Source organism: Galeopterus variegatus, unplaced genomic scaffold, assembly GCF_000696425.1.
Source record: "Galeopterus variegatus unplaced genomic scaffold, G_variegatus-3.0.2 Scaffold3303, whole genome shotgun sequence".
In the NCBI taxonomy this organism is placed as follows: domain Eukaryota; kingdom Metazoa; phylum Chordata; class Mammalia; order Dermoptera; family Cynocephalidae; genus Galeopterus; species Galeopterus variegatus.
In genome coordinates this window covers 116,821-141,334 of record NW_007729414.1, presented here as the reverse complement: position 1 = coordinate 141,334, position 24,514 = coordinate 116,821, and the positions used below count along the sequence as shown (strand labels likewise).

At 54.5% G+C, this 24,514-nt stretch overlaps 1 protein-coding gene across 3 annotated transcripts in view; it reads left to right on the top strand.

Annotated features, from left to right (window-relative positions):
- TANGO2 (transport and golgi organization 2 homolog (Drosophila)) overlaps positions 1-19,892 on the top strand; it is a 30,240-nt gene extending 10,348 nt beyond the window's left edge. Inside the window, exons 2-9 of one of the 3 annotated variants that reach the window (XM_008584542.1) lie at positions 3,204-3,301; positions 9,476-9,564; positions 9,907-10,026; positions 10,592-10,706; positions 12,492-12,562; positions 16,830-16,983; positions 18,341-18,445; positions 18,686-19,892. In XM_008584542.1, coding sequence (XP_008582764.1) covers positions 3,246-3,301; positions 9,476-9,564; positions 9,907-10,026; positions 10,592-10,706; positions 12,492-12,562; positions 16,830-16,983; positions 18,341-18,445; positions 18,686-18,806 — 831 coding nt within the window. In that variant the 5' untranslated portion in view covers positions 3,204-3,245 and the 3' untranslated portion in view covers positions 18,807-19,892. Of the gene's footprint in view, positions 1-3,203; positions 3,302-9,475; positions 9,565-9,906; positions 10,027-10,591; positions 10,707-12,491; positions 12,563-16,829; positions 16,984-18,340; positions 18,446-18,685 lie in introns of those variants that run through there. The other 2 variants (XM_008584543.1, XM_008584544.1) reach the window with 2 other exon arrangements.
- Positions 19,893-24,514: the final 4,622 nt, after the last annotated feature.

Below are 24,514 nucleotides of genomic sequence, written 5' to 3'. Positions count from 1 at the left end.
GGGGGCCCTGGGCCTTGTCTTCTGTCTCCCTCGCCCTTGAGGTCAGAGAGCCCAAGCCCCAGTTTGCCCAGATGGGCAAATGCTCTGGGGGCAGAAATGGCCACCACACTCTGTTGTCCTCTCTGGGTCCCACGTTCTCTGAGATATTGGCCAAATCCTGGGTTATCTTGTCAGCTCTTAGCTGCTTTTAAGATGTTTTCATATTTTTTCAAGCATTTCGAGTTATTTTTACCAAGAGAGTTGGTCCCAGTAATCTACCGACCAGTACTGGGTTCGTGAGTTACCCACGGGATGGTGGTACCCAGGGAGGTGACCTAGCCTGCTCCTGACCTCTGGCCTCTGAGGGGCACTGCCAGGACACCCAGGGCGGGTACTCAGCCTGATTCCATCCTCTGGGCCTGCTCCTGCACAGGCCCTTCTGCATCGGCTCAGCGTCCTGCAAGGGGCACTGGTCAGCAGCCCATCTCACGTGGCTGGACATCTCCTAGCAGACCGTGCTTCTGCAAATGGTGCTGATCGCCATGGCTATACCTCACCTGCACAGTCACTGGCTCCTTACTAGGGCAAAGGGTTAGTCCCCAGTGGCGATCACTGATGCCCATGCCTGCAGGGGCCTAGCACAGAGCAGGAGCTGGGTAGGAGTGACAGGCAGGTTGGTGGAAGAACACAGGCTGGAGTGTCCTAAGCAAAGGCTGAGTCCAGGGCCGGGTGGGCCTGGGTCCCACAGTAGTCCCAGTGTGTGGCCTGTGGGAGCCAACAGGGGAAGTAGCAGACAAGTGTTCATGGAAGGCAGAGTGACTCCTTTGCACCCCCCTCCCTGACCAGACCAGTGAGCAGGGGTATATCATGGCATTGGCAATGAAAGGCCCCATGAGCTTGGCAGCTTCCACAAGGCTCTGAGCCCAGATGGTGTCCATGTTGCCTGCTGCAGGCTGTAGCCCCAGCCCCTGCAGCCGACCTGCCCCAGCTTTGATACAGGGTCACTGTGGTGGAAACATCCTTGTGCTGTGGTTCTTGAGACAGAGTCCGGAGAGGTTTCATTTCTGAGATCCAAGAACCAGAGCAATTGCACCAACATCAGAGGGGAGCTCTCACTGTCCCCAGGTCTGGGACCTCTCCCAAGTTGTGGTCTCTCTCGGGGGCCCCTGGCCTGGGCAGTGAGCTGGAGCCCTCCCAGCCCTCACCTGTTGCTTATCTGCCTGCAGGAGGCTTTGGGGGGCTCTGAGTCCTTGGGCAGAGGGGCGGGAGTGGCCATGGCCCATTTGAGACATAGAGTAGGATGAACGGGGCCTGAGGATCTCTCACTGTGGTGGAAACATCCTTGTGCTGTGGTTCTTGAGACAGAGTCCGGAGAGGTTTCATTTCAGAGATCCAAGTACCAGAGCAATTGCACCAACATCAGAGGGGAGCTCTCACTGTCCCCAGGTCTGGGACCTCTCCCAAGTTGTGGTCTCTCTCGGGGGCCCCTGGCCTGGGCAGTGAGCTGGAGCCCTCCCAGCCCTCACCTGTTGCTTATCTGCCTGCAGGAGGCTTTGGGGGGCTCTGAGTCCTTGGGCAGAGGGGCTGAGATCCAAGAACCAGAGCAATTGCACCAACATCAGAGGGGAGCTCTCACTGTCCCCAGGTCTGGGACCTCTCCCAAGTTGTGGTCTCTCTCGGGGGCCCTTGGCCTGGGCAGTGAGCTGGAGCCCTCCCAGCCCGCACCTGTTGCTTATCTGCCTGCAGGAGGCTTTGGGGGGCTCTGAGTCCTTGGGCAGAGGGGCGGGAGTGGCCATGGCCCATTTGAGACATAGAGTAGGATGAACGGGGCCTGAGGATCTCACCCTGGCCTCCTGCCACAGCAAAGGCCTGACTCAAAGACCCACTACAAGTTTGCTGGGGAGGAGCCTAATCTTGCCCTAGTGGGACTGAGTGCTTAATATCTGGGGGCCAGGGCCACTGCATGGACCCTCCCTGATCTCTAGGGCACCCCAAGATAGGACATGGCCTTTCCTGACCCTTAGGGCANACCCTCCCTGATCTCTAGGGCACCCCAAGATAGGACATGGCCTTTCCTGACCCTTAGGGCACCTGTGCTATTGTACTTGGAGCTCAGTGGCCTCCTCAAGATGTAGACACACATGCTCACATACACACACACACACACACACATGCACACAGATACACATACACCAGTGCACATGTGCACACACAGATGCATGCACATGGACACGTGTACACAGTCACACACACACCTTGGCACACTCATACCTGTGAACCTACTCTGACACACCTTCATACCTCCCCATCGTACCTTTTCCCCCTTCACATACCTCCCCCATTCATTAGACTTTTCTTGGAGGAATCTTTTCCGCTCCCTTCCGTATCTGAACAGCTTCTTGTCCTGTGTCCCAGCTGTGGGTTGGGAGTGTCACACATGCGCATTTCAGGTATCTTCTGAGTCACCAGGTTTGGCAGCCTTGAGATCTCATTTCAGCTTTCAACTGGGTTGTGGGAAATGCCTCCTGGGCAGAGGATCCTGGGCCCGGGGTCCATGTGGGGAGGGGCTGTGCACCAAGTCTGCACTCACCTGGTGCCTGGGTATGTGTCCATGACCCTAGCATATGTCCCTGCCTGCTGATGTGGGGTGCACAGGGCCCTGGGGGCATGTGTGCTGGGCGAGGGCCTGCAGGGCCTGCATCCCAGGTGAGTGGACACCATGCTCTGCCTGGAGGGGCTGGAGGCCCGGGCGAAGGCTGCCTACCTTGCTGGCTCATGGAATTGGCACAGTCTCAGGGGAGGGAATGTGCATACTTGGGGAGGGTTTGCTGCCCACTGGCCCCAGGAACGTTTGTGGTTCCTGGTCTCTTGCTGCCACTGCCTCTTCCAGCACTCACTCACCCCCCATGGGGGTTCCACACCAACAAGCATCACAGTGTTGGTGAGGTGGTTCTGTTTAGGGCTGGTGTTGTGGATTTAGGAGGTCATTCTGTCCAGGGCCAGCAAGCCTTGTGGGTGGCAGAGAGACAGTCTGGCCAGTGCTGACTAGTGCAGGGGTTTAGGGAGATGTTTGTGGTGAGTGTCGTGGTGTCCAGCACATGGTTCTCCCATGTCTAGTGAGTGGCACGGGCATCACAGAGGTGGTTTCATTCCCGGCTGTTGCGGGTTCAGGGAGGCAGTTCTGTCACCTGCCATTCACTCAACTCATTTTCCTTTTCCTGCAGACCTCGTGACCCGGTGTGAGCAAAGCCACCCCTTGGCAACCCATGTGCATCATCTTCTTTAAGTTTGATCCTCGCCCTGTTTCCAAAAATGCGTACAGGTAACCCCCTTGCTCCACATCTGCCATGCTCCGCTGGATCTCGGATGCCTGGCCAGTCCTCACATTGCCGAGGGTGCTGAGTGCAGGAGGGGTGAGGGCAGGCTGGAGGGTGTGAGATCCAGGCCCCCTGCGTGGCTAAGTCCCAGCTGCAGGAAGCTGGGGGACGCACTGCACAGGCCCGCCCTGCCCTGTTGGACAGTGGTCAATCAGTGTGCGGCGCTGGTGAGAATTCCTCTTGGTGGTGGGGACTCTGAGCTGATATACAAAGAAGTGGAGACTCAGCTACTGAAGGTTGTGCAGGCAGGACAGAGGAGCGAGTGGGTCTAGGTTGGGGTGCAGCTCTGTGGGCTCTGAGGGGGGATTAGAGCAGTAAAATTGGGGTGATAGTGACAATGAGCAAGAGCCCAACTTGGGCTGGCTGGTCCAAGATGCCAATGAGAACTCTGGGTGGTGGCAGCAGTGTCCAAGAGTCAGTGGATCCTGAGCAGAGGTGTGAGGACTGGAGGAGGAGGGGAAAGGGGGGACTAGCCAGAGGTGGTGGGAGACTGAGGTCAGGGAGGGGCGAGCCAACATCTGGCCCTCTCTTACCCTCCCCTCCTCCTAGCCCTGGGCTCTGGACAGCCACCCCTCCATTCCCCTGGCCACCCCAGCATTTATCGATTCAGAGAATGAGACAGAGATTTAGCCCACAACCAAAAAAGACATTTGAAACCACTCTCTAGTGCAATCGCCTGGGAAGTTTTCATCATTTAAAGATCTGCACTAGAAATGATTTGAACCATTTCAACTAGATTCTTGGATTTGGGTCACCATGCAAAATTGCACAGACATCATGCTGCCTGACATTGTGGCTGAATTAACTTATTTCAGGCCAGAGAACAGGGAATGCAGAATGTCTAGTGTTTTCCCTTCCTGTAGAGGGTGTGTGGCAGGGCCAGCGCAAGGTCCAGGAGGTGACCCTGAACAGCCCCCAACAAAGTGAGTTGAGTGAGTCAGGGTCCAGCCATCAGACAGTCCTGCAGGGAGTGCATAATATAAAGAAGGAACTATTTATTGGCTGTAACAGGAAGTGGAGTAGTGAGGGGCTGGCTAGTTAAGACCTGAACAAAACTCTAAAGAACACAGGAAGAACAGATAGGAGGAGCAGCCACTACCCCTAGGACTGAGATGGGTGCCCAGGGCAGAGCCCATTCCTCCTCTCCCAGGCTGAGATCCAGACCTTTCTGGAGAGGACAAAGCTGTGGCCCCCTGGATGGCCGAGAAGTCCCTGAGGTGCCATGCTGGCAGAACTTGCTAAAAATCTGCCTTCTAGGGTGCTGACCACTGTCACAGGAGTGTGCTGGGGGAAGGTGCTGGCTGCTGGGTGCTGCTTCCTACTGTGCACTGCGGGAGATGAGCACTGGGGAAGCTGCCACACTTGTTGCAGGAGCCTCCTGAAAAGTCATAGGGGAACCAGGAAAAGAAGCCCTTCCTCCTCCAGTGTCTCCCCAGCGCCCTCTACTGACAAAATGTAACATGGGACCAGCCACAAAGGTCAGATCCATTGTTGCAGAGCTGGCAATGAAGGGTAAATTTGGAGCTGAGATGTGATAAATTGGTAACTGGTGCAGTCCACCCCTTTGGCTCCTCAGCTTTCATACATGCCCTTCTACATGCATGTGAGCCCCCACGCATCAGCAAAAACACTGTTTCCACCTGACAAGGGAAGACGATGGTCCCTGAGTCTGTCAAGGACTATATTAGTTACTCCCAGATTCAGCCACAGTCCCACACTTCATATTCTGTTCCCTGAAGTTACCTCTGACCACCTGCATGTAAAGTAAAAATGGGGAGGAGGGAGAAGAAGAGAATGGTTAGCATACATAGCACGTGTGAATAGGCAGTAAAGAGCAACTGTGCAGAGCCACTCCAGAGCCACCAGCAACCTCATTCCTGGTGGTCACCAGGTAGTGGCTGGTCTCTGGCTTCCTTCCCCCACTGCTCTCAGGCAGAACCTCAGCTGCTTGCACGTCCACACCTGGGGGTGGTCTGAAGGCTCTGGTTTTGGTTGTTGTCATTTTGCTCTAGCTGTTCCTCGTGAATGCAGGCATTAGTGCTTGACAGCCCGCTCACCTAGTGATCTCTGCCCACCTGGTTGCCCTGGCAGAGGCTCTGCTTCCACCCAGTCCTGGCTGGCAGGGTCAGACCCAGTCCCTGCATTCTCCAGCTTGCCTCAAGGCTCCTTATCTGTCACCTGACCTTGGGTCAGTCTGGAACCCTGAGAATCACCCTTCACTCACTATTTCTCTCCTGTCTCTTCCTTGGCAACAATAGGACAATTGGGAAACAGGCGACAATAACCAGAGTTGAAAATAGCAATAGAAAGGCAGGCTTTATCCCCAGGGTTTGCATGGTGACTATCACAACTAGCTCTGGGTGAAGCGGGGAGACAGTCCTTTAGAGTCCGTTCCTGCGAAGCAGGACCAGCAAGAGGGCAGAGTCCTGGCCTGGGTTGTGTAAGTCACAGGGGGTCATGGGCTAAATTGTTGAAGTCCTAACCCCCAGTACCCTCAGAATGTGACTGTATTCAGACGCAGAGCCTTTAAAGTGGTGATCGAGGTAAAATTAGGTCATATGGGGTGGATCCTGATCCAATATGATGGGTGTCTTTATAAGAGGAGATTAGAACACAGACACACACAGAGGAAAGCCAGTGTGAACACAGAGGTAGAAGACGGCCACCTACAAGCCGAGAAGACAGATGCTCAGGAGAAACCAACCTTACCCACACCTTGATCTTGGACTTCCAGCCTCCAGAACTGCAAGACAATAAATGTCTGTCGGCTAAGCTGCCCGGCCTGTGGTGCTGTATTATTAGCAGCCCTGGGAAACTCGTATGCTGTGGGAGCCAGACAGCACCATGTGCTTCTCAGTGCAGCCTCCACCTGCAGGCTCCCAAGGGGTCTTCTCTGCACCTGGATGATCTTCACATCTCTGGGGAAGAGGCGACTGCAGGCTCACAGAGCACTGCTCGGAGCTGCCTGCACCCCTGAGGGGCGAAGGGAAGAGGGCTAACATGGTCTCTCCTGCTTTTGCTCAGAACCTGTGCATCACTGCCAGGACCGTTCCAGACAGCTCAGTGTTTCTCTGGAAGATTTTCCATAGCCCTAAGCCCATGCTGCCTCTGGGCGACCATCTGGACATATGTGTGTTTTCCCAGCCTCGTGAGAGGGGTGTGAGGGATTTCCTGTGGCTGCTTCTTTTTTAGCTCTGGGGGCGGCAGCTGGTGAGAACAGAGGCTGCAAGCTGGTGGCTTAGACGTTTCTGTGGAGCTCCCAGCAGACACCTCAGTTGTAGCTTTGGGACACCCTGCACAGGAGATCCAGTTAAGCTGGGCCCAACCCCTGACCCATGGACTAAGATAACAGTGGGTGTTGCTTTAAGCCAGCATGTCTGTGGTAATTTGATAGCCATCCTAGAAAACCAAGACACCCCCAACACGGTAATAGTCATGCTGTCACATAACCCTCATCTTTTTCAAAATATCTCTTTACACTCATGTGCTGATGGCTCCTTGCTGGCTCCAGCCTGGAGTGGCTACTGGACAACCTGTGGCCCCTTGTGCTGGCTTCTGTGGGTCTGATGGCTGGGTCATGGGCCAGAGTACCTGCTACCTGCCACCAAAGCACCACCCAGATGGTGCACACACTCAGTCCTCCAGAAGGAGCTCAGATCTGCGCTACCCAGATGGTGCACACACACAGCCTGAAGACAATGCACACATTCACCCCCCAGATGATGCACACACTCACCCCAAAGATGGTGCACACACTCAGCCACCGGACGGTGCACATTCATCCCTCCAGATGGTGCACACACTCAGCCCACAGATGTACACACACTCCCAGACGGTGCACACACTCACCCCCCAGATGGTGCACACACACCCCAAGATGGTACACACACTCAGCCCTCCAGACGGTGCACACACACAGCCCCCAGATGGTATACACACACCCCAAGATGGTACACACACTCAGCCCTCCAGATGGTGCACACACACAGCCCCTAGATGGTGCAAACACTCAGCCCCCAGATGGTACACACACTAATCCTCCAGAAGGAGCAGACTTATCACCCCCAGATGGTGCACACACTCAGCTCCCAGACGGTGTATACACTCAGCCTCCAGATGGTGCACACACTCACCCCCCAGGTGGTGCACACAAACAGCACACAGACAATGCACACATTCTCTGCCAGACATTCACAAACTCATTCCCCTCCCCCCAGCAGCGTGGGGAGTGCCTGGTGGTGGCGGATAATTAGTGGTTTCAGCTACTGGATTAGAGCAAAGCCAGGGTGACTTGCCACCCACAGAGTCTTTGGCTGTAATGGGTACATCCTGGCTCTCTGGGCACTGGGCATGGATGGACTTTTGTTCACATTGCAGGCCCCACAAGTGCTGACTAGGGAATGACTTCCTCCTCTCATCCAGGGCTCTGTATGGATCCTTTTCATCTCCTGTTCATCTCTGAATTACGTATTTCATGAAATCCCCATTAAACCACTAGCAATTGAGCTAACCAGCGACACCCATGACAAAAGTTACCCAGCAATCAATTTGCTTGAGTTATTAGGCAAACACAGAAAATTGCTTTTTGTTTATAAATACAGTTGAGTATCTCAGGATAGAAGGCTCTGCTCAATCAGCTTTTCTTCTTTCTTTCTTTCTTTATTTAAAAAATTTTTTCTTTGCTGAAGCATTACATAAGAATTGGCACCTGAAGCCAACAGCCCCAGCCTCATTTTGGGACATAGTGCTCAGCACCCTTCCCCTGGGAGCATCAGAGTTGGCTGGCAGGGCCCTTGCTGGCTCCCCTGTCCCCCACTCACCTGCAGGGGTCTGGGATGTGTGAGTACAGGAAGAAGGGTCAGTGTTGTAGGAGAATGCTTGACCAGGACCATGTGGACCTTGACCCACAGGGGCAGTGGGGGCTCTCAGCCCGGCCCCCGGTGCATCCCCACCTCAGCTTACTGTCTCCTTCCACTCAGGGACTGTGACGCTCTCCCTCCTCCTGACCACTGTCCACGTCACAGCCGATAGGCAGCTTTTACCAGAACTGGCCTGTGTAATTTGTGCAGGCTCTGGTTTTACCTTCACTTTTATGAACGTCTTTATAATTTCACACTTCACCATGAGCAAATTTTGTTTCATAAAATCAATTGTAATCAATACAGAAATTATTTTTTAAGACTTGTCGAGATCTCACTGCTCCAACTTGGTTTAAGAGTCAGTGTGACACCAGGCCTGCCGAACCTCTGTTCCTGGCCTCCCACAGCACAGAGCTCAGTGGGTCTTCCAGCTGTCACTTCTGAGACCCACAGATCTAGTGGACATTGCAGGGACTGACCCTTTCCACTCACAGTCACCTCTTACGTCCTTATTTATTTTCAGTGGCAAGGCTGGAACTTCAAACTTGATTTTCTTCCCTCAAAACCAGAGCTCTTAAAATTTTGGCAACATCTTTCCTGATTGCAAAAGAAATATTTGTTTGATTTGTAATGCAAAAAACTAGTAAAACACAAAAAAGTCTCCATTTACTCTGACCCCTCAAAAAAACACAATAAAACACAGGACACAGCAGTCCTCGGAAGCCCATGCACTGCTCGCGTTCCTTTTGGTGGGGGTGCTCCTGTTTCCAGGAAGCCCATGGGCTCTGTGAATGGTCTCAGGCATTGGGATAGATGGACAGAGGGGGGACTGCCCTGCCCTCACCCTCCAGCCTGGGCTCCCTGGTTATGCTCGGTGCTGGCCACTCGGGACCCTCAACCCCCCTAGCCCCCAGTCCTGCCACTGGCTGGGGCCCATTTGGGTGGGTGAAGGGTGTGTGCAGGGTGGGATGAAACCATCCCACGGGGCCTGGTGGAACCCATCTCCCAGTGTTGAGCAGTGTGGATTTCTGTCCTCACACAGCATCTGCTTGTTTCCCGGGCAGGGGTCCCCTGGGAGCACCCCTGGAACTACTGCAGACCTTCATCCTGTTCTGGTGCGGTAAGGACTGGCAGGTTCCTGTCCTCTTTGGGACTTGCCAGTGTTGCTACTAAGGCAAATTTGATATGTTAAAAGGGAAAAAAAACTACGTGGCTCTTCTGTTTTCATCTGAGATCATCGGTCCTGCTTTCTTCTTCCAGGCTCATCCTGGCAGCCAACAGGGATGAATTTTACCACAGACCGTCTAAGTTAGCAGACTTCTGGGGGCACAACAATGAGATCCTCAGTGGTAAGCCTTCTGTCCCCCTTGGCCCCTGGCGTGACATGAAAGTATGAGCCTCAGCATGGTGCTAAGAGGGCCTCCTTTTCCCATCAGGATGGCTGTGGTCAGTGCTGGTGTCATCCTGCGGGGCGGGGGTCTCACTGGTACACCCCACGGGCCCCAGGGGCTGCTTCGCCTTGCAGAGTTCAAGCCCCTGCCCCACAGCCGGGACTGCTGGGCTGAGCTGCATGTCTTCAAGAAGCATGCATCTCCCAGGGGAGAGAGACCGGGCGGGGGACAAGAGCGGGGCCGCCACCCACCCTGGTGGGCATTGCTGGTGGTAACGCTGTTGTCCGTCGTCCGTCATAGGGCTCGACATGGAGGAAGGCAAGGAAGGAGGCACGTGGCTGGGTATCAGCACGCGGGGGAAGCTGTCGGCGCTCACCAACTACCTGCAGCCGCGGCTGGACCGCGAGGCCCGGGGCCGAGGTGTGGGGTGTGTGCGTGGGGGTTGAACAGACAGGGCCACAGTGGTATGCTGCGGGGTCATGTGGCAGAGACAGGAGGAGGAGCGAGAATGGGAAAGTCTCCATTTCCCAGGCCCTGCTGGCATCACCATGGGAGCCACCCTCAGCCTGGCCCATGCGGCACCCCCGCAGGCACAGTTTGCTCCTCTCAAGGTACCCCCTGTCCACACCCTCCCTCTCCCCATTGTGTCACTCCTGACTGCTGTGTCGTTGTCCCCTTCCTGTCAAATGTTTGCACAGCAGACACCTTCCCCTGGAGGACAGCTCTGTAGACACACATAGTTCCACTGAAGGTTTTTCCTTCATGCTGTATATTCATAATGGGGGAAATTTCTTTAAAGGCCAAAAAAAAAAAGCAGAGTTCTCAGTGCCAACCTCCATGGTGGCCAGCTCTGGCAGTGGTCCTCCAGGTGCAAGGGTTCCACTGGGATCCCTCATCTTGCAGTGTCCTCCCAAGAGAGCCATGTCCCAGGGAGAGGGGCTCATTCCTGCTGCCTTTGTCATGGGTGTCTGTTCCATACCCACAGGTGAACTTGTGACCCACTTTCTGACCACTGACATGGACAGCTTGTCCTACCTGAAGAAGGTCTCCATGGAGGGCCACCTGTACAATGGCTTTAACCTCATAGCCGCTGACCTGAGGTGGGTCTGCTGGGAGGGGCCCCTGTCTGTTGGCTTGGGCTGTGCTTTGATGTCTGTGGCAGCCTCCCCAGAAATGTTGTTCCTAGTGGGCTTGGTAAACGGGCCAAGGACAGGCAGATGGGGAGGGAGTCGGCCTGTGTTCTTCCACCAGCACAGGTCCATGGGCCTCTCTCCTGGGCCCACGAAACCCAGGTGTACTGTGCCTTGAACATCCATGGCACGCAGCATGCTAGGCCCCCCCGTGCCATGCCTGGATAGACACACCCCATGTGGAAGCTGAGAGCACTGCAGTGTCCCGCAGGAGGAGGGCTGGGGTGGGGGCTGGTGCTGGGCACCCGCTGACCGGAGCCCTCCTCCCCACTCACACCTTCGGTGGTTCCTAGAGGCAGAGTTCCTGTGCTCTCTGAGCTCCTCCAGGCTCAGGGACCACTTTTTACTGTCAGTAGTTCCATGTATGTCTGACCCAGGCCCAGGAGACCAGACCCACAGCCATGACCTTGGTGGGACTTGGGTGGCTGGGTGATGAGGGCACTGTGTTTTGAGTGGATGCATGGGCAGGTGACTCCTTCAATCAAGGGGTGGGGGCTTGGGCCCGTTGGAGAAGCCATGACCTTGGTGGGACTTGGGTGGCTGGGTGATGAGGGCACTGTGTTTTGAGTGGATGAATGGGCAGGTGACTCCTTCAATCAAGGGGTGGGGGCTTGGGCCCGTTGGAGCCTGAGCAGCTCTTCTGACTCTCGAAGCCTGCAGGGTTGGGGCCTGCCTCCCTGCACACAGCCTGAGAAAGTAGGCAGTAGAGTATAGGGCAGGTCAGGTGGCAGCTAGTGCTGGGGCCGAGGCTGGAGAGCAGGGGGTGTCAGAGGTCAGCGAGCAACCCTGCTGGTGGGTGCCACTGAGGAAACCAAGGCCTGGAAGGGAGAGGCTCGTCCAAGCCACTGCTGTCCCTAGCTCTGGCCTTCCCCATGCCTGGCCATGGTAGCGCTGGCAGCAGCGCCAGCCTGGGTGCCAGTTCTACAGGTCCTTACGCAAAAAGTTCAAAAGAGCTTTTTGCCTGTGAACAAAATCTCTGAATTCATTAGCCAAACATCTTAAGAGTATATCCAAGGGCTGCAGTGAGGAGGAATGTGAATGGAATGTGAACACAGACTGGGAGCTCTGGAAGCTGGCTGGGGTGGGGTGGGTCCTGCCTCGGGGGCAGCAGTGAGCAGGACGGCCCCTTCATCCCGACAGCACAGGTCTCTGTGTCCAGCATCTAGCCTGGGAAGGCATCTCACAGGCCACAAAGAGTCTCTCTTCAGTTTGCAAAAAATGCATTACAAGTTCTAGCAGAAAGACGGGCCTGTGGTATTGAGAAACTGTAGCATTTTCAGCTCTGGGGCATTTTAAACTGTTTTAAAATGTATACTCAGCATATGAAAGTAGGGACATGTGGTCTTGGGAGGTTTTTGGAAGCATCTGTCACCCTGGGGCCACCCATCCAGAGGTGCTTGGAGATGAGCCATTGGGATTGGGGCTGCTACCGGATGGAGGGGGCTGGTGTTGGTGGGGGTGGGGTCCAGCCCTGCAGCTGTCACCATGGGCAGCCTCCAGGTGCCTAAGCCATCAGGAATGTACCCATGATGCTGGACAGGAGCTGAAGTTTCCATGGTGCCTGATTAGCTGCCAACCTGGCTGAAGTGGGCCCTTGTCCCTGTGCTGGCCACTGGCAAGGTGAGGTTGTTGGTTGGCACCAGGAACAGGATGCCCTGGGCTTCGCAGCTGACCTTCTCTCCCCTTGGTCCACAGCACAGCAAAAGGAGATGTCATTTGCTACTATGGAAACCGGGGGGAGCCCGAGCCCATCGTCCTGACGCCAGGTGAGCCTGCTCTGGCAGCCTGATAGGGTGAGGGGCTGCTCCTATGCAGGGGACACCCCTGTGCTTTTCAGAGACCAGGCCCCTGTCGTATTACTCTTCTGGGACTGTGCTTTGTGGCCATTTGTGCACCACACCTTACGGTCTGTAAGGGACTGTGGCTTGGACCTGGAGGCCACAGAGAGCCCCAAACCCTCCCCACCACCATGGCCTTTTCCTGCTGAGTGGGAGGCACCTGTTCTGGGTTCCCTGCCTGAGGCCCGCAGCCTAGCAGCAACCCCCAGCCCCACCTCACAGCCCCATCTCTGCCCCCACTTCCTCATGCCACTCCAATGTACTCTGTGCCCTGCCTGTCACTTCTCAGAGCCTTTGGGGCTGTCACAACCCAGGGTTCTCCCCCCGGGCTCCCTCCCCAATGCACATGCACACTGCACTCTGGCCTTGCACAAACATCTCCTGTATCTGGTCCCTGTCTGTCCCTTACCCCATGTCCTCAGGGCCTCGTGCCCACCGCCCCTCCCTGGGGCCCTCCTCTGCCCTAGAACTGCACCTCTGCCCAGGCTGTGCCTCCTGCTTCTGTGCCCTTCCATCCCCTCCCTCAGGCGTTGCAATTTCCTGGAAGCCTCCTCTGCCAGCTGCCCTGCCAAAATCTGGGCAGAGAGAGTCACATTGTTCCCCCTCTGTGAGCCACTCTGGGAGGAGAGTGTTCTGCATCTTATCCCAGGTCTTGTATCAGGACAGAGGGAGCACTCAGGGAAATGGCACCAGGTGCATGAACTACTGGGCCCAGAGCCCAGGCTCCAGGGCCTATCCCCCCCCCGCCCCCCACTGCTACTCCTCATTCGTGTGTGGCATCTCAGGACTACATGCCTTAGACTCCCGCTCCAGTCCCTGTGCCTGAGCTGTCAGCCCACATGGGGTGTCTCAGCCCCTGAGGAAAGTATCAGCACCCTCTGAACCACCTACTTCCCCACCTCTGTGCAGTGATGTTCTTCTGCAGGGCTGTCCCTGCATCACACAGACTTTCATTGTAGTTGGCACTAGTCACCAAGTGAGATTGCAGGACATAGGTACACACCTTCCCACTAGGTGTCGATGGTGGGCCTGAAACCCTAGGTGTCCCAGGTGGGGCCCAAGGCAGTGGTGAGCAGCTCCTGGGACAGCTGAGTGGCCCCACCCTGCCTGCTTCTTGGGGTAGGGGGCTGGCAGAGCTGCAAGGCTTATGAATCCTGTGGTCGCTGCCTGGCTTACACCAGGGCTGGCTTCCTCTGCCCAGTGATGTTTTGGCCACAGGTGGGCCCAGTGGCTCCAGAATGCCCCCCTTTCCTGGGGCAGTATCCAGGCCAGGATGCCCTGGGATAGTTGGTATCCTCAGAGGAGCAACCCCCTGCAACACACACACACACATACACACCTGAAGGGTAGCTTCTAATGCATCCACCCCCCTTGCCCTTGCACACTGCCAGCTGGTGCCTTCTCTGGCTGAAGTGGGCCCTTGTCCCTGTGCTGGCCACTGGCAAGGTGAAGTTGTTGGTTGGCACCAGGAGCAGGATGCCCTGGGCTTCGCAGCTGACCTTCTCTCCCCTTGGTCCACAGCACAGCAAAAGGAGATGTCTCATCCTGCCAGCCATCGGGCATGCGGGTACCACAGCAGGCCCTCTGGCCACTCTCTGCGACATTGGCCCTCCTCTCCCAGCCTTAGACAGAGCTGTGGGGGATCCAGGGCAAGCCCAACTGAGCTCCTAAGAGCCAGGTGATGGGGCCCAAGCACACTAACAGTGAGGCGGGGATATGGCCCCATATGGTCCTGAGCTTGGGTAGGTTTATTCTGGCTCATCTCCAATTGGTTCTTGCTATTCTGCTCACCTCAGGGTCTCCCATGAGTTCAGCATCTTGGGGTCAGCATGTATGGTAAGGCAGGTTTGTGCCTGCAGAGTTGGCCTAACCGGCCACAGATCATATGGGCTTCCCTGAACCTGTGACTGCCCCAGAGAGAAGTGGAAACTAAAAGGCACCAAAGAAGGCAGAGACCTCTCCCGCCCCACCTGCCTGCATTCTGAACATTGGCCCGAAGGCCTTTGGGGAAGCCTCTGGAAGCCACCCCTATAATGCCCTGAGTTCTCAGTGCTTGAGATGCTTATTTTCTGCTAAATTGTTTTGGAGAAATTCTTTTCATCTACATACTATTCCATCCCTGAGCTGCCTCCACCTGATCTGTGTTGCTTTTTTTCTTTAATAACAACTTTAGTGTGGTATGACTCATATGCCATACAGTTCACCCATTTAAAGTGTATCATTCAATAGGTTTTAGTTTATTCAGAGTTGCGCAACTATCACCACTATTTCCAGAACATTTACATCATCCCCCAAAGAAACTCATACCTATTAGCACTCACTCCCATTCCCCCAGCCCCTAGCAACCTTTAATCTGCTTTCTGTCTCTGTGGTTTTGCCTATTCTGGACACTTCATGTAAATGGAATCATACAACATGTGGTTTTGGTGACTGACTTTGTTCACGTACATAATGTTTTCATGGTTCATCATGGTGTAGACTGAATCAGTAGTTTGTTCCTTTTTATGGCTGAATAATATTGTATGGATACACCACTTTTTGTTTCTCTCATCCATTGATGGACACTTGAGTTGTTTCCACCTTTTGGCTGTTACGAATAATGCTGCTGTGAATGTTTGTTACAAGTTTTTGTGTGAACATATATTTTCGTAGCTCTTGCATATTTACCTAGGAGTGGGGTTGCAAAAACGTATGGTATCTGTTTAACCTTTTGAGAAACTTCCAAACTGTTTTCCAAAGCAGGTATGTCATTTTACATTCCCACTGGTAGTGTATAAGGGTTCCAATTTCTCTGAATCCTCACCAACACTTGTTATTGCCTGTCTTTTTGATCACAGCCATCTTGGTGGGTGTGATGTGGAATCTCATTGTGATCTTGATTTGCATTTCTCTGATGGCTAATGATCTTGAGCTTCTTTCCACATGCTTATTGGCCATTTGTATATCTTCTTTGGAGAAATGTTTATTCAAATCCTTTGCCCATTTTTAAATTGGGTTGTCTTACTGAGTTGCAGTTCTTTATATATTCTAGCTATAAGTTATTTGCAAAAATTGTCTCCCGTCCTGTGGATTTTCTTTTCACTTTCTTGGTATCTTTTGAAGCACAAAGCTTTACACTTTGATTAAGTCCCATTTATCTATTGTTTTCTTTTGTTGCTTGTGCTTTTGGTGTCTTAACTAAGAAATCATTGCTTAATCTAAGGTCATAAATCTTTTCCTCCATGTTTTCTTCTAAGAGTTTTATTCTTTGCCTGTGGATACCCAGTTGCCTAGCACCACTGCTGAATGGTCAAATGTGTCACCCCTGGTGACACAGTGAAACCTGGGGGTTGGCAGCTTGGCTGTGGGAGTCCCAGCAGAGCCAGAGCTGTCTTCCCAGGAAGTACCAAGGTCCTCACCCAGAAGTCTGTCAGGGCAGAGGGTGGTGTCACAGCATCCCTGCTGCATGGCTCAAGGTGCATGACTCTGAGCAGGCCTGCCCTGCTGCCTGAGCCTCTAGAGAAGAGATTCGTTAGAGTTTGTGCCCCTCACTTTTGTGACACGAGAAACCCTTTTCCTTTTGGTTATGTCTTCTGACACCACTCTGAGAACTTGTTTAAGAAATTACAGCTCAGAGTCCCTGTACCAAGACCCCCAAGCTCCCCAGCCAGGGTCCAGGCTGGCATGTGGAGGTGGGCCATTGTCCGCACCCACGGGGTAAGGCCAGCCCTAATGTTGAGGAGTTCCCTAATCACTAACATAAGTCAGGACTGATTGTGGTGGTTACCCTCCTGGTCTCACGTTGCTGACTGTCCCACCCTGGTCCTGCCCAGGTGGTCCCACACCCTGGCTTAGAGAGAGGTGGCGTGAGGTGAGAAGGAGGCCTCTTCTCAACTGCCCCCTTTCCTTGGCCTGTTGGATTTCAGGTTGTCTATTCCCTATTAATCCATCCATGCAGGCTGCTTGGCATCTGTGCCTTGTGGTCTCCTGTGGGTGTCCCCCCTACCCTGTGTTGAGTTCTTTACCCCTTACCATGCAGAGGGGGCAGGTACGGGCATAGAGAAGGTGCCAGAGCATGGGGCGGCTTGGTCTCAGTCTGGTCTGGTTTCACTGCCTCTGGTCCTATTCCTGGCACCTTACCGCATGCTGGGTGGGCATGCGGGATCCTGCCTTGAAATTGGGGCCTCCATATGGCAGTGTGACCCCCTCCTTGCAGGGACCTATGGGCTGAGCAACGCACTGCTGGAGACGCCCTGGAGGAAGCTGTGCTTTGGGAAGCAGCTCTTCCTGGAGGCTGTGGAGCGGAGCCAGGCGCTCCCCAAGGATGCCCTTGTTGCACAGCTCCTGGATGTGCTCAACAATGAAGAGGCGTGAGTGAGCAGGTCCCGCTGGGGCCCTGGGGCAGAGAGTATGCTCTGCTGCCCTGAGAGGTCTGAAGAGCTGACCAGGGCCAGGTCTTTCACTACAGGGGAGCCTGACGGACACTCTGTCCTCTGCTTCCCCACCATCCCCCTCCTGCCCACCTCAGGCAGTCGAGGTTTCCAGTGGGGACCTTTGATGATGAGAGATGGGACAGCTATGGGCCTATGCACTGGGAGCCTTGTTGCTCTTGGAGGTTTGACACAGGCTCACGAGGGGCCAGAGCTGCTGGATGCTCACCCTTCTGCATACTGAGGGCTAGTGGGAGATTCCAGAAGGTTCCAGGTGCTCAGCAAACCTGGGGAATGGGGAGACAAACCATAGAAGCGAGTGGCCAGGGTCAGAGCACATCTGGGGTTGACAGTGTTTCCCATGTGCTGACCCACCAGTGACCCCGGCTGAGTGTTGGGCACAGACACGCCTGTCCCAGGAGCCGTCTAGGGGAGAGGAGTCCCCACCTGCTTCCTCGCCCCTAGGCCTCAGGCACCTCAGGAGGCCTCTCTATGGGGCACCCTTACATGCTGGGCACCTGGGTCTTGGCTACCCCAGTGGAGGGCCCTGGTGCCACCAAGCTGGCCTTCCTCCCATACAGCGAGGCAGCCCTGCACACCCCTCCCCTCCCCACCCTGGCAGGGTCACTCTCCTGCCCAGATCACCCAGTGTCCACTCACACCCTGTCCAGCTCGCTCACCCTAGCAGCCCCTGGAGGAGCCCGGATGGCCTACCTCCTGCTCCTCTCCCGCCAGGGGTCACTCCCTGCCCCGTGCTCATCCTCCCTCTCCTCTGGGCCTTTGAGCCACATCAGATCCCTCAGCTTCAGTGTCACTGCCCTCACAGGGGAGCCCTGCCTAGGCCTGCTCATGGCCCCCACTCAGCTCTGAGTCCATAGGCCCTTGGTCATGGTGTCATCTTGGGCAGGCCTGCGACAGGCCCTGATCCCTCTTACTGATGGCTGTAGCCCTGGCGCCAGCTACCGTGGGTAACATGTTATAGGGCTTGATTGAGCTCCCGTGGAGTGGAGAGATGCCCACGGGCACCTCTTGGGGCAGGCAGGGAAAGCATATGTGCTATCTGGGGCCTGAGCTCAGTGATGGAATCGTAAATGGAAGGGTGGACAGAGATCTGAGACCTTGAGCGAGCAGAAAAGTGGACAAAACAGCCCTTGTGGTTTCCCCCAGCCACCTTCCAAGGGCAGTGGGCTCCTCAGGAACCTTGAGGCCATTAGGAGAGCAGGCAGGGCCACCTGGCTACACAGACTAGGTGGACTACAAGGGGACTGCTGTCCAATTCCTCCCTTTGTCCTTCCAGACAGCTGCCAGACCCAGCCATTGAGGACCAGGGCCAGGAGTATGTGCAACCTATACTGAGCAAGTACGCGGCTGTGTGTGTGCGCTGCCCTGACTACGGCACCAGGTACAGCAGGGCAAAGCTTGGGCCTGTGGGCTGGACAGGGAGCCCAGATGCCCCTGATGGGCCCCCCTGGTGTACCCAAGGTTGAGGCTGCTGCTCATTCATGACCTGGCATGGGCCCTAGGCCTGGTGGGCCTGCCCCTTCCCGCCTCAGGTCTAGCCCCACCTATGGCTCTGATAGGAGAGGTGGGGGTGGGGTGCCAAGGGATGTGGGGTGAACATGAGCCTCATGGTCTCTTTCAGAACCAACACAGTCATCCTTGTGGATACAGATGGCCATGTGACCTTCACGGAGCGCAGCATGCTGGACAAGGACCCCTCCTGCTGGAAGACCAGCACCCACGAGTTCATGCTACAGAGCTGAGCAAACCCTGACCTCTGCACGTGGCCAGCGATCTCCTGGGAAGCCCTGCCTCAAAGGCCAGTGGGGACACAAACCTTCCATGGCCACAGTGGCTGTGACTCTGCTGGCATCCCCAGAACCAGGGCCCTCTGATTTGTGTTACCCATCTCTGTCCCTATGCCCAATTTGCGGTCTACCTTATGCCAGTGGGGAGGGACAGAATCTGATGCCAGGTCTGGAGCAGGCCCAGGCATGCCATGCATATGTGAATGCACCTGGGTCTACCCCTGTCCATGTGCAGAGGCACAGTCACACTCACGTGCAAGGCACATGCTCACACATGGACGCCTACACGTGCACAGGCACACATACACAAACACACTCCCAGGCACACATGCACAGGTACACCCATGCATACACACACACACATGCACACACACACACACACACACACACAGCCTGCAGGCAAGCACATGCTGTGCAGGCAGGGAGGCACCTCTCACCCCATACGTGCTTCTGGCCAGTGGTCTTTGCTCTGGTCAAATGACAAGAGTAGGCTTTTGTTTAAAAGTGGCCCCTACTCTCTTCGGCTCACAGGGCATGATTGTGCTTTAATTCCAAACAATCAGAACTGCTCCTGGAGAGGAGACGGGCCATGTTTGGATTCATGCACAAGAAAGATTTGAGAAAAACCCACTCTTATAACAGAAGCACAGCCTTGGCAGATCCAGTGCTCCTGCGTGTGCTAGGGTGTCCTGTGGGGGGGCGGGCAGTTCCATGTGTACTGGATGGTCCAGTGTACTGGGTGGTTCTGTGTGCCCCAGGGGTTCTGTGTGTACTGGATTGTCCCATGGGGGTCCAGGTGGTCCCATGTGCACCAGAGGCTCTCAGACAGGCCCCTGCTCATCCAGTTGGGGGTTGTGGGTTCTGAGCAGGCTCATCTCAGTGAGTGGACACAGCCAGTCCCTGCCCTCTCTCTACTCCTTGTTGGCAAGTCAGACTTCATAGGAATGTGCACTTGAAGGTGAGATCTTAATAATAAAACTTTGGGCCTTTGGTGAGTAAGTGTGTTCCAAGGTCCTACCTCGTGTGCTGGTTGACACCAGAGTTCTGTGTCTCCTGCTTCATCCTTTTGTCACAGCCTCCTGAGCACCATGACGGATGCCTGTGGGTTGGTCGGTCTGTCTGTGCTTGGAGTGTAAGAGGGCCTGTGTGCATGGGTTATGGGGCCATTAGGTGGCCCTGGGCAGCCCCATGAGATTTCTCTGGGGGGAGAGGTATGGTCAGCCTATACTCTGGGTGGACCGTGGAGGCCAGGGGATGGTGGAAGGGGTGGACTTGAGGACCAGAGGGCTAGTGGAGTCTGTCTCAGTTCTAAGAGCCCTAGTTTGGGGCAAGCACTTGGGAGCTTGAGTCCCCAGCCCTGGCCAAGCATAAGGGGGTCCCACATAACCAATGCTCAGCTGCAGGCTTCCCTCTGCCTCTGCAGCCAGCCCCCAACTGAGTCTTTTCAGAGCAATGAGAACACAGGGTGGGTGTGAACCTGCACTAGGGCTTCCGCAACTGAGTATGTCGACTTGCTGGTCTGTCTGGGGGGACCAGGAGCCCGATATGCCTCCCCATCCCTTCCCCACTTCCCGCCCCGACCACCCTCTGGGCCTGATGCCCTCCATGGCTCACTTTGAATTCAAGAGAAAAATGCTTAAGCATGGCTGGACTCAAAGGGGGCTCCCGGTAGCAATGCAACCCATAACCCCAGGTCCAAGGGGAAACAGGTCCCAAGTCCCACATGTATCTGGCTGAGTTCAGGATGGCAGGCTCCCAGCTGAGGACACTACCCATGCTGCCAACATCCTCATCTGTGTCAGTGGGCCACCTTGTGTCCTGTACCAGCGTTCCATGCCAGCACCCAGCCTGGCCAGGCACACTGCCCTCAGGAAGAGCCTCCCCAGATGTTCACCTTTGCCCTGGAGACTGGGCCTGCCCGGGAAAGCTTCCTGAGCCCTTGTCATGGATGCCTCTGCCCCTGAGCCTGCCTGGACCCCCTGAGGAAGGGGAAGCCCACGATATAGATTATATTGTTATGGGTTGAGTTGTATCCCTCAAAAAAGATATGTTGGAGTCCTAACTCCCAGTACCTCAGAATGTGCCTGCATTTGAAGATAGGGTCTTTCCAAAGGTATCGAAGACAAAATGAGGTGATTAGGGTGGGCTCTAATCCAGTATGATGGGTATTCTTCCAAAAAGAGGAAAATTTGGACACAGAGATGGACACACACACAGAAAGAATGCCGTGTGAAGACTGAAGTTCTGCTGCCACCAGCCAAGGAATCAGCAGACACTGGGAGAGAGGCCTGGATCACATCCTCCCCTAGAGGCTTCAGAGGTAGCGTGGTCCTGCCACCACCTTGATCTTGGACTTTTAGCCCCCAGAACTGTGAGACATAAATGTCTGTTGTTTAAGCCACTCAGTGGGAGGTGCTTTGTTACAGCAGCCCTAGCAGACTGATAAAATTGTGATCCTCACTTGGTGAGGAAACAGGCTTGGGGAGATAATGTAATGGCTCAATTCCCCTCCAGGTGGGGAGGCAGAGCCATGAGGCCAGGACAGGACAAGGACAAGGTGGCACCTTAGGGGTTGCCTGCTCCTGCAGGCCCACCAGTCCTCCTGGCCTCACCACAATGCCTGGCATCCCTTCTGCCTTCACAGCACTTGCCCCAGGCCCCTCCCACGGCTCACAGCCAGCTCCTGCCCCATGGCCTTGGTACTCACTGTCTCCTCTGCCTGAAGAACTCCTCCCACAGATATCCAAGAAGCACTCTCCTTCACTTCCTGCAGGTCTTTGCTAAGTCTCAGGGAGGCACCCCAATTAAAGTTGCAATCTTCCATAAGTAAAACAAAACAAAAACAATAAAGTTGCTGTATTCTCTGCTTGTCCTGCTCTATTTTTCTTTGGGGCAGTTAGTGCTGTCTGATGTGCTGTGTATTTGATTATTTTTGTGTGTCTCTTCATCGGACTGAGAGCTCCAGGAAGCCAGGGACCTTTCCTCTCTCAGCTACTGCTATATCCTGATGCCTGGGCCAGGTAAACATTTGCACCAAGGGTGACAGTGCTGGTGTTTCACAAGCCCCCATATATTTAGGCCAGTCCCTTGAAGCAAGGCCCTTGTGCTGTTGGAAGGGCCCTAGGAAGCCAATGCCTTCTAGAAGAGCTTTGGATATGACTCCAGGAAGGCCTAGGCCTGGACCTGGACCCCGGCATGGCCTACCTAGTCCTTTGTGCTCATCACAGCTGCATTTCATCCCCGAGTCCCCAGTGTGGGTCTTCTTCTTCCAGGAAGATGGGGACCTCACCTCCTTCTCAGATGCCCCTTCCCACAAACCACTTCTGCCCTCTGGCCCTGAGACAGCTGAGTTGAGGTGCGTAGATGTGGGGCTGTCTGACATGGGGCTGCCTGATGTGGAAGCGAGTCTATGAGCAAACATGGCCAGCCCAGGGGTGCAGTGGGGACTTGGGTCTTGTCTTGGCAGGCCTGGGCTCCTGGCCTTTTTTTGCAGACTCCCTGAGATCATGTCTTTTGGTCCGATCTGCAAGCAGGTGGCATCATGTGGGCCCTTCTGCAGAGACCCGGCTCATGGGTAAGCTAGGCTGAGGTAGAAACGCAGAGAGGAAAGAATCCTTCTCCCGCTTGGACTTCCAGTCAGTAATCTTTGTGACTCTGAGGCTGAAGCCAGCTGAGATCTGTGGCGAGGGCCCTTGTCTCTCACTCAGTCGGTCCCAGGCTTCGTGGGAAGCGGGCTAGAGTGTGGAGGTCTGAGGTCTCAAGTCTGACAGGTTAGTGGGGCTCTCACCTCACCATCCAACCAAGTGTGGAAGGTTGCTATGGTTGCATGGCAGTGTGCTGAGCTTCCATAGGCTCTGACTGGCCCAGCCACAGGGAGGTTGGCATCCCCTGGCTGAGCCCGGGAGCCAGACCCTCATGGGAGACAGTACTCTCTATGAGGTGCCTGGTGCTGAGGTGGGCAAGAGACAGGGAAGGGCCTGTGCTGGCGTCCCACTTCATCACCTGCAACACCTCCTCTCCCTCCTGTCTTTAACCTTTTCCATTTTGAAATGATTTCAACTTACTAAAAAATTTTGAAAAATAGACCAAAGAATTCCAGTACCATTCATCCAGTTCCCCTAAATGTTAATATAGTACCCATCACAGTAGGATGATTAAAACCAAGAAATTAGCATTGATGCTGTTAAAAAAGAAATCATCCAGTGACACTTGTTAAAGCATGGTAAGGAGGACTTTATATAGGCCCATAGCCACAGGTATAGAGACCACCGCAACAGGGCCTTGTGGTGGAGGAGAGAGATTGGGCTCATCTCTGAATGAATACAGCATGGGCAAGTGGGAATTGAAAGCCAAGGAGCAGGGTGGAGGGTCAGTGGATAGAAAATTACTAAGAGGAAACACCAGGGGTAAGAGGGATTCTCACTAAACCCATCTAACAGGATTTTTGCTGAAGACAGGTTAGGGCAATCAGACAACTTCTGGGGGATGGTGGAGAATGAGAAATCCGAGCCAGGATTCAATCCAGGGTCTGGATTCCACATTGCACTTAGCCGTGTGTCTTTCAATCAAAGATTTTGCAGAATGTCTCTCATTTTGGCTTTGTTTGGTCTTTCTTCATTCAGGTTTTACCTTTTGGGCAGAAATACTCACATGTAAACCTATGTCCTTCTCAGGAGTCCCACAGTATGTCCTTTTACTGGTGCTAATATTTTTTCTACATTTCTATTGAGGTACAATAAAAATATAACGCAATACACATATTTAAAGTGTACAATTCACTAAGCTTGGACCTGTATACATTTGCTGGTAACTTTGATCTCTTGGTTAATGGGGTAGCTCCTAGTTTTTTCCCCCACTGTACAGCTATTTTCCCTCTGCAATTAGTAAGCATGTTGGGGGGCCGGCCTGTGGCTCACTCGGTAGAGTGCGGTGCTGATAACACCAAGGCCACGGGTTCGGATCCCATATAGGGATGGCCGGTTCGCTCACTGGCTGAGCGTGGTGCTGACAACACCAAGTCGAGGGTTAAGATCACCTTACCGGTCATCCTTTTTAAAAAAAAAAAAAAAAAAAAAAAGTAAGCATGTTGGGGAGGAAACTTTGCAACTCTGTAAAAAAACCCAAACCAAACCTGTTTCGCATATTTTCGCCCACTATTTTTAGTACGCATGATTTTTGTTTGCAGCACGTATTATTGCGGTGGCTGCCCAACGGGAGATTTCCTGTTTCCATCATTCCTTTACATTTGTTGACTGGAATGCCAGTCTGAGGAGCTGTCCCTCTCCATTTACTTACACCCTCCCTTTTTTGAGGCTCCTAATATGGTATTAGCAGATGCAAAAGTGCCAGACAGTTGAGCATACTTGTCTTTTTTTTTTTTTTAAATGACTTACAAAGGAATGCTTTTAATTGGAAACGAAGCAGCACCTATGTCTGCACGGCCTCTTCCACGATGTCTACCTCGGAAGGGGCCCGTTTGCGGTTCTGCTCCCGGCGTCCCCCGCGCTCCCGTTCCCGGCGTCCCCCTCGCTTCCCGCGCTTCCCCTCGCTCCCATGTTCCCGGCATTCCCCGCGCGCCGCGTTCCCGGCGCTCCCCGCGCCGCCGCCCTCAGCTCGGCGAACCCCACCCGGGCCGCGACCGTTAGCGCGGCCGCGGCCTGCGC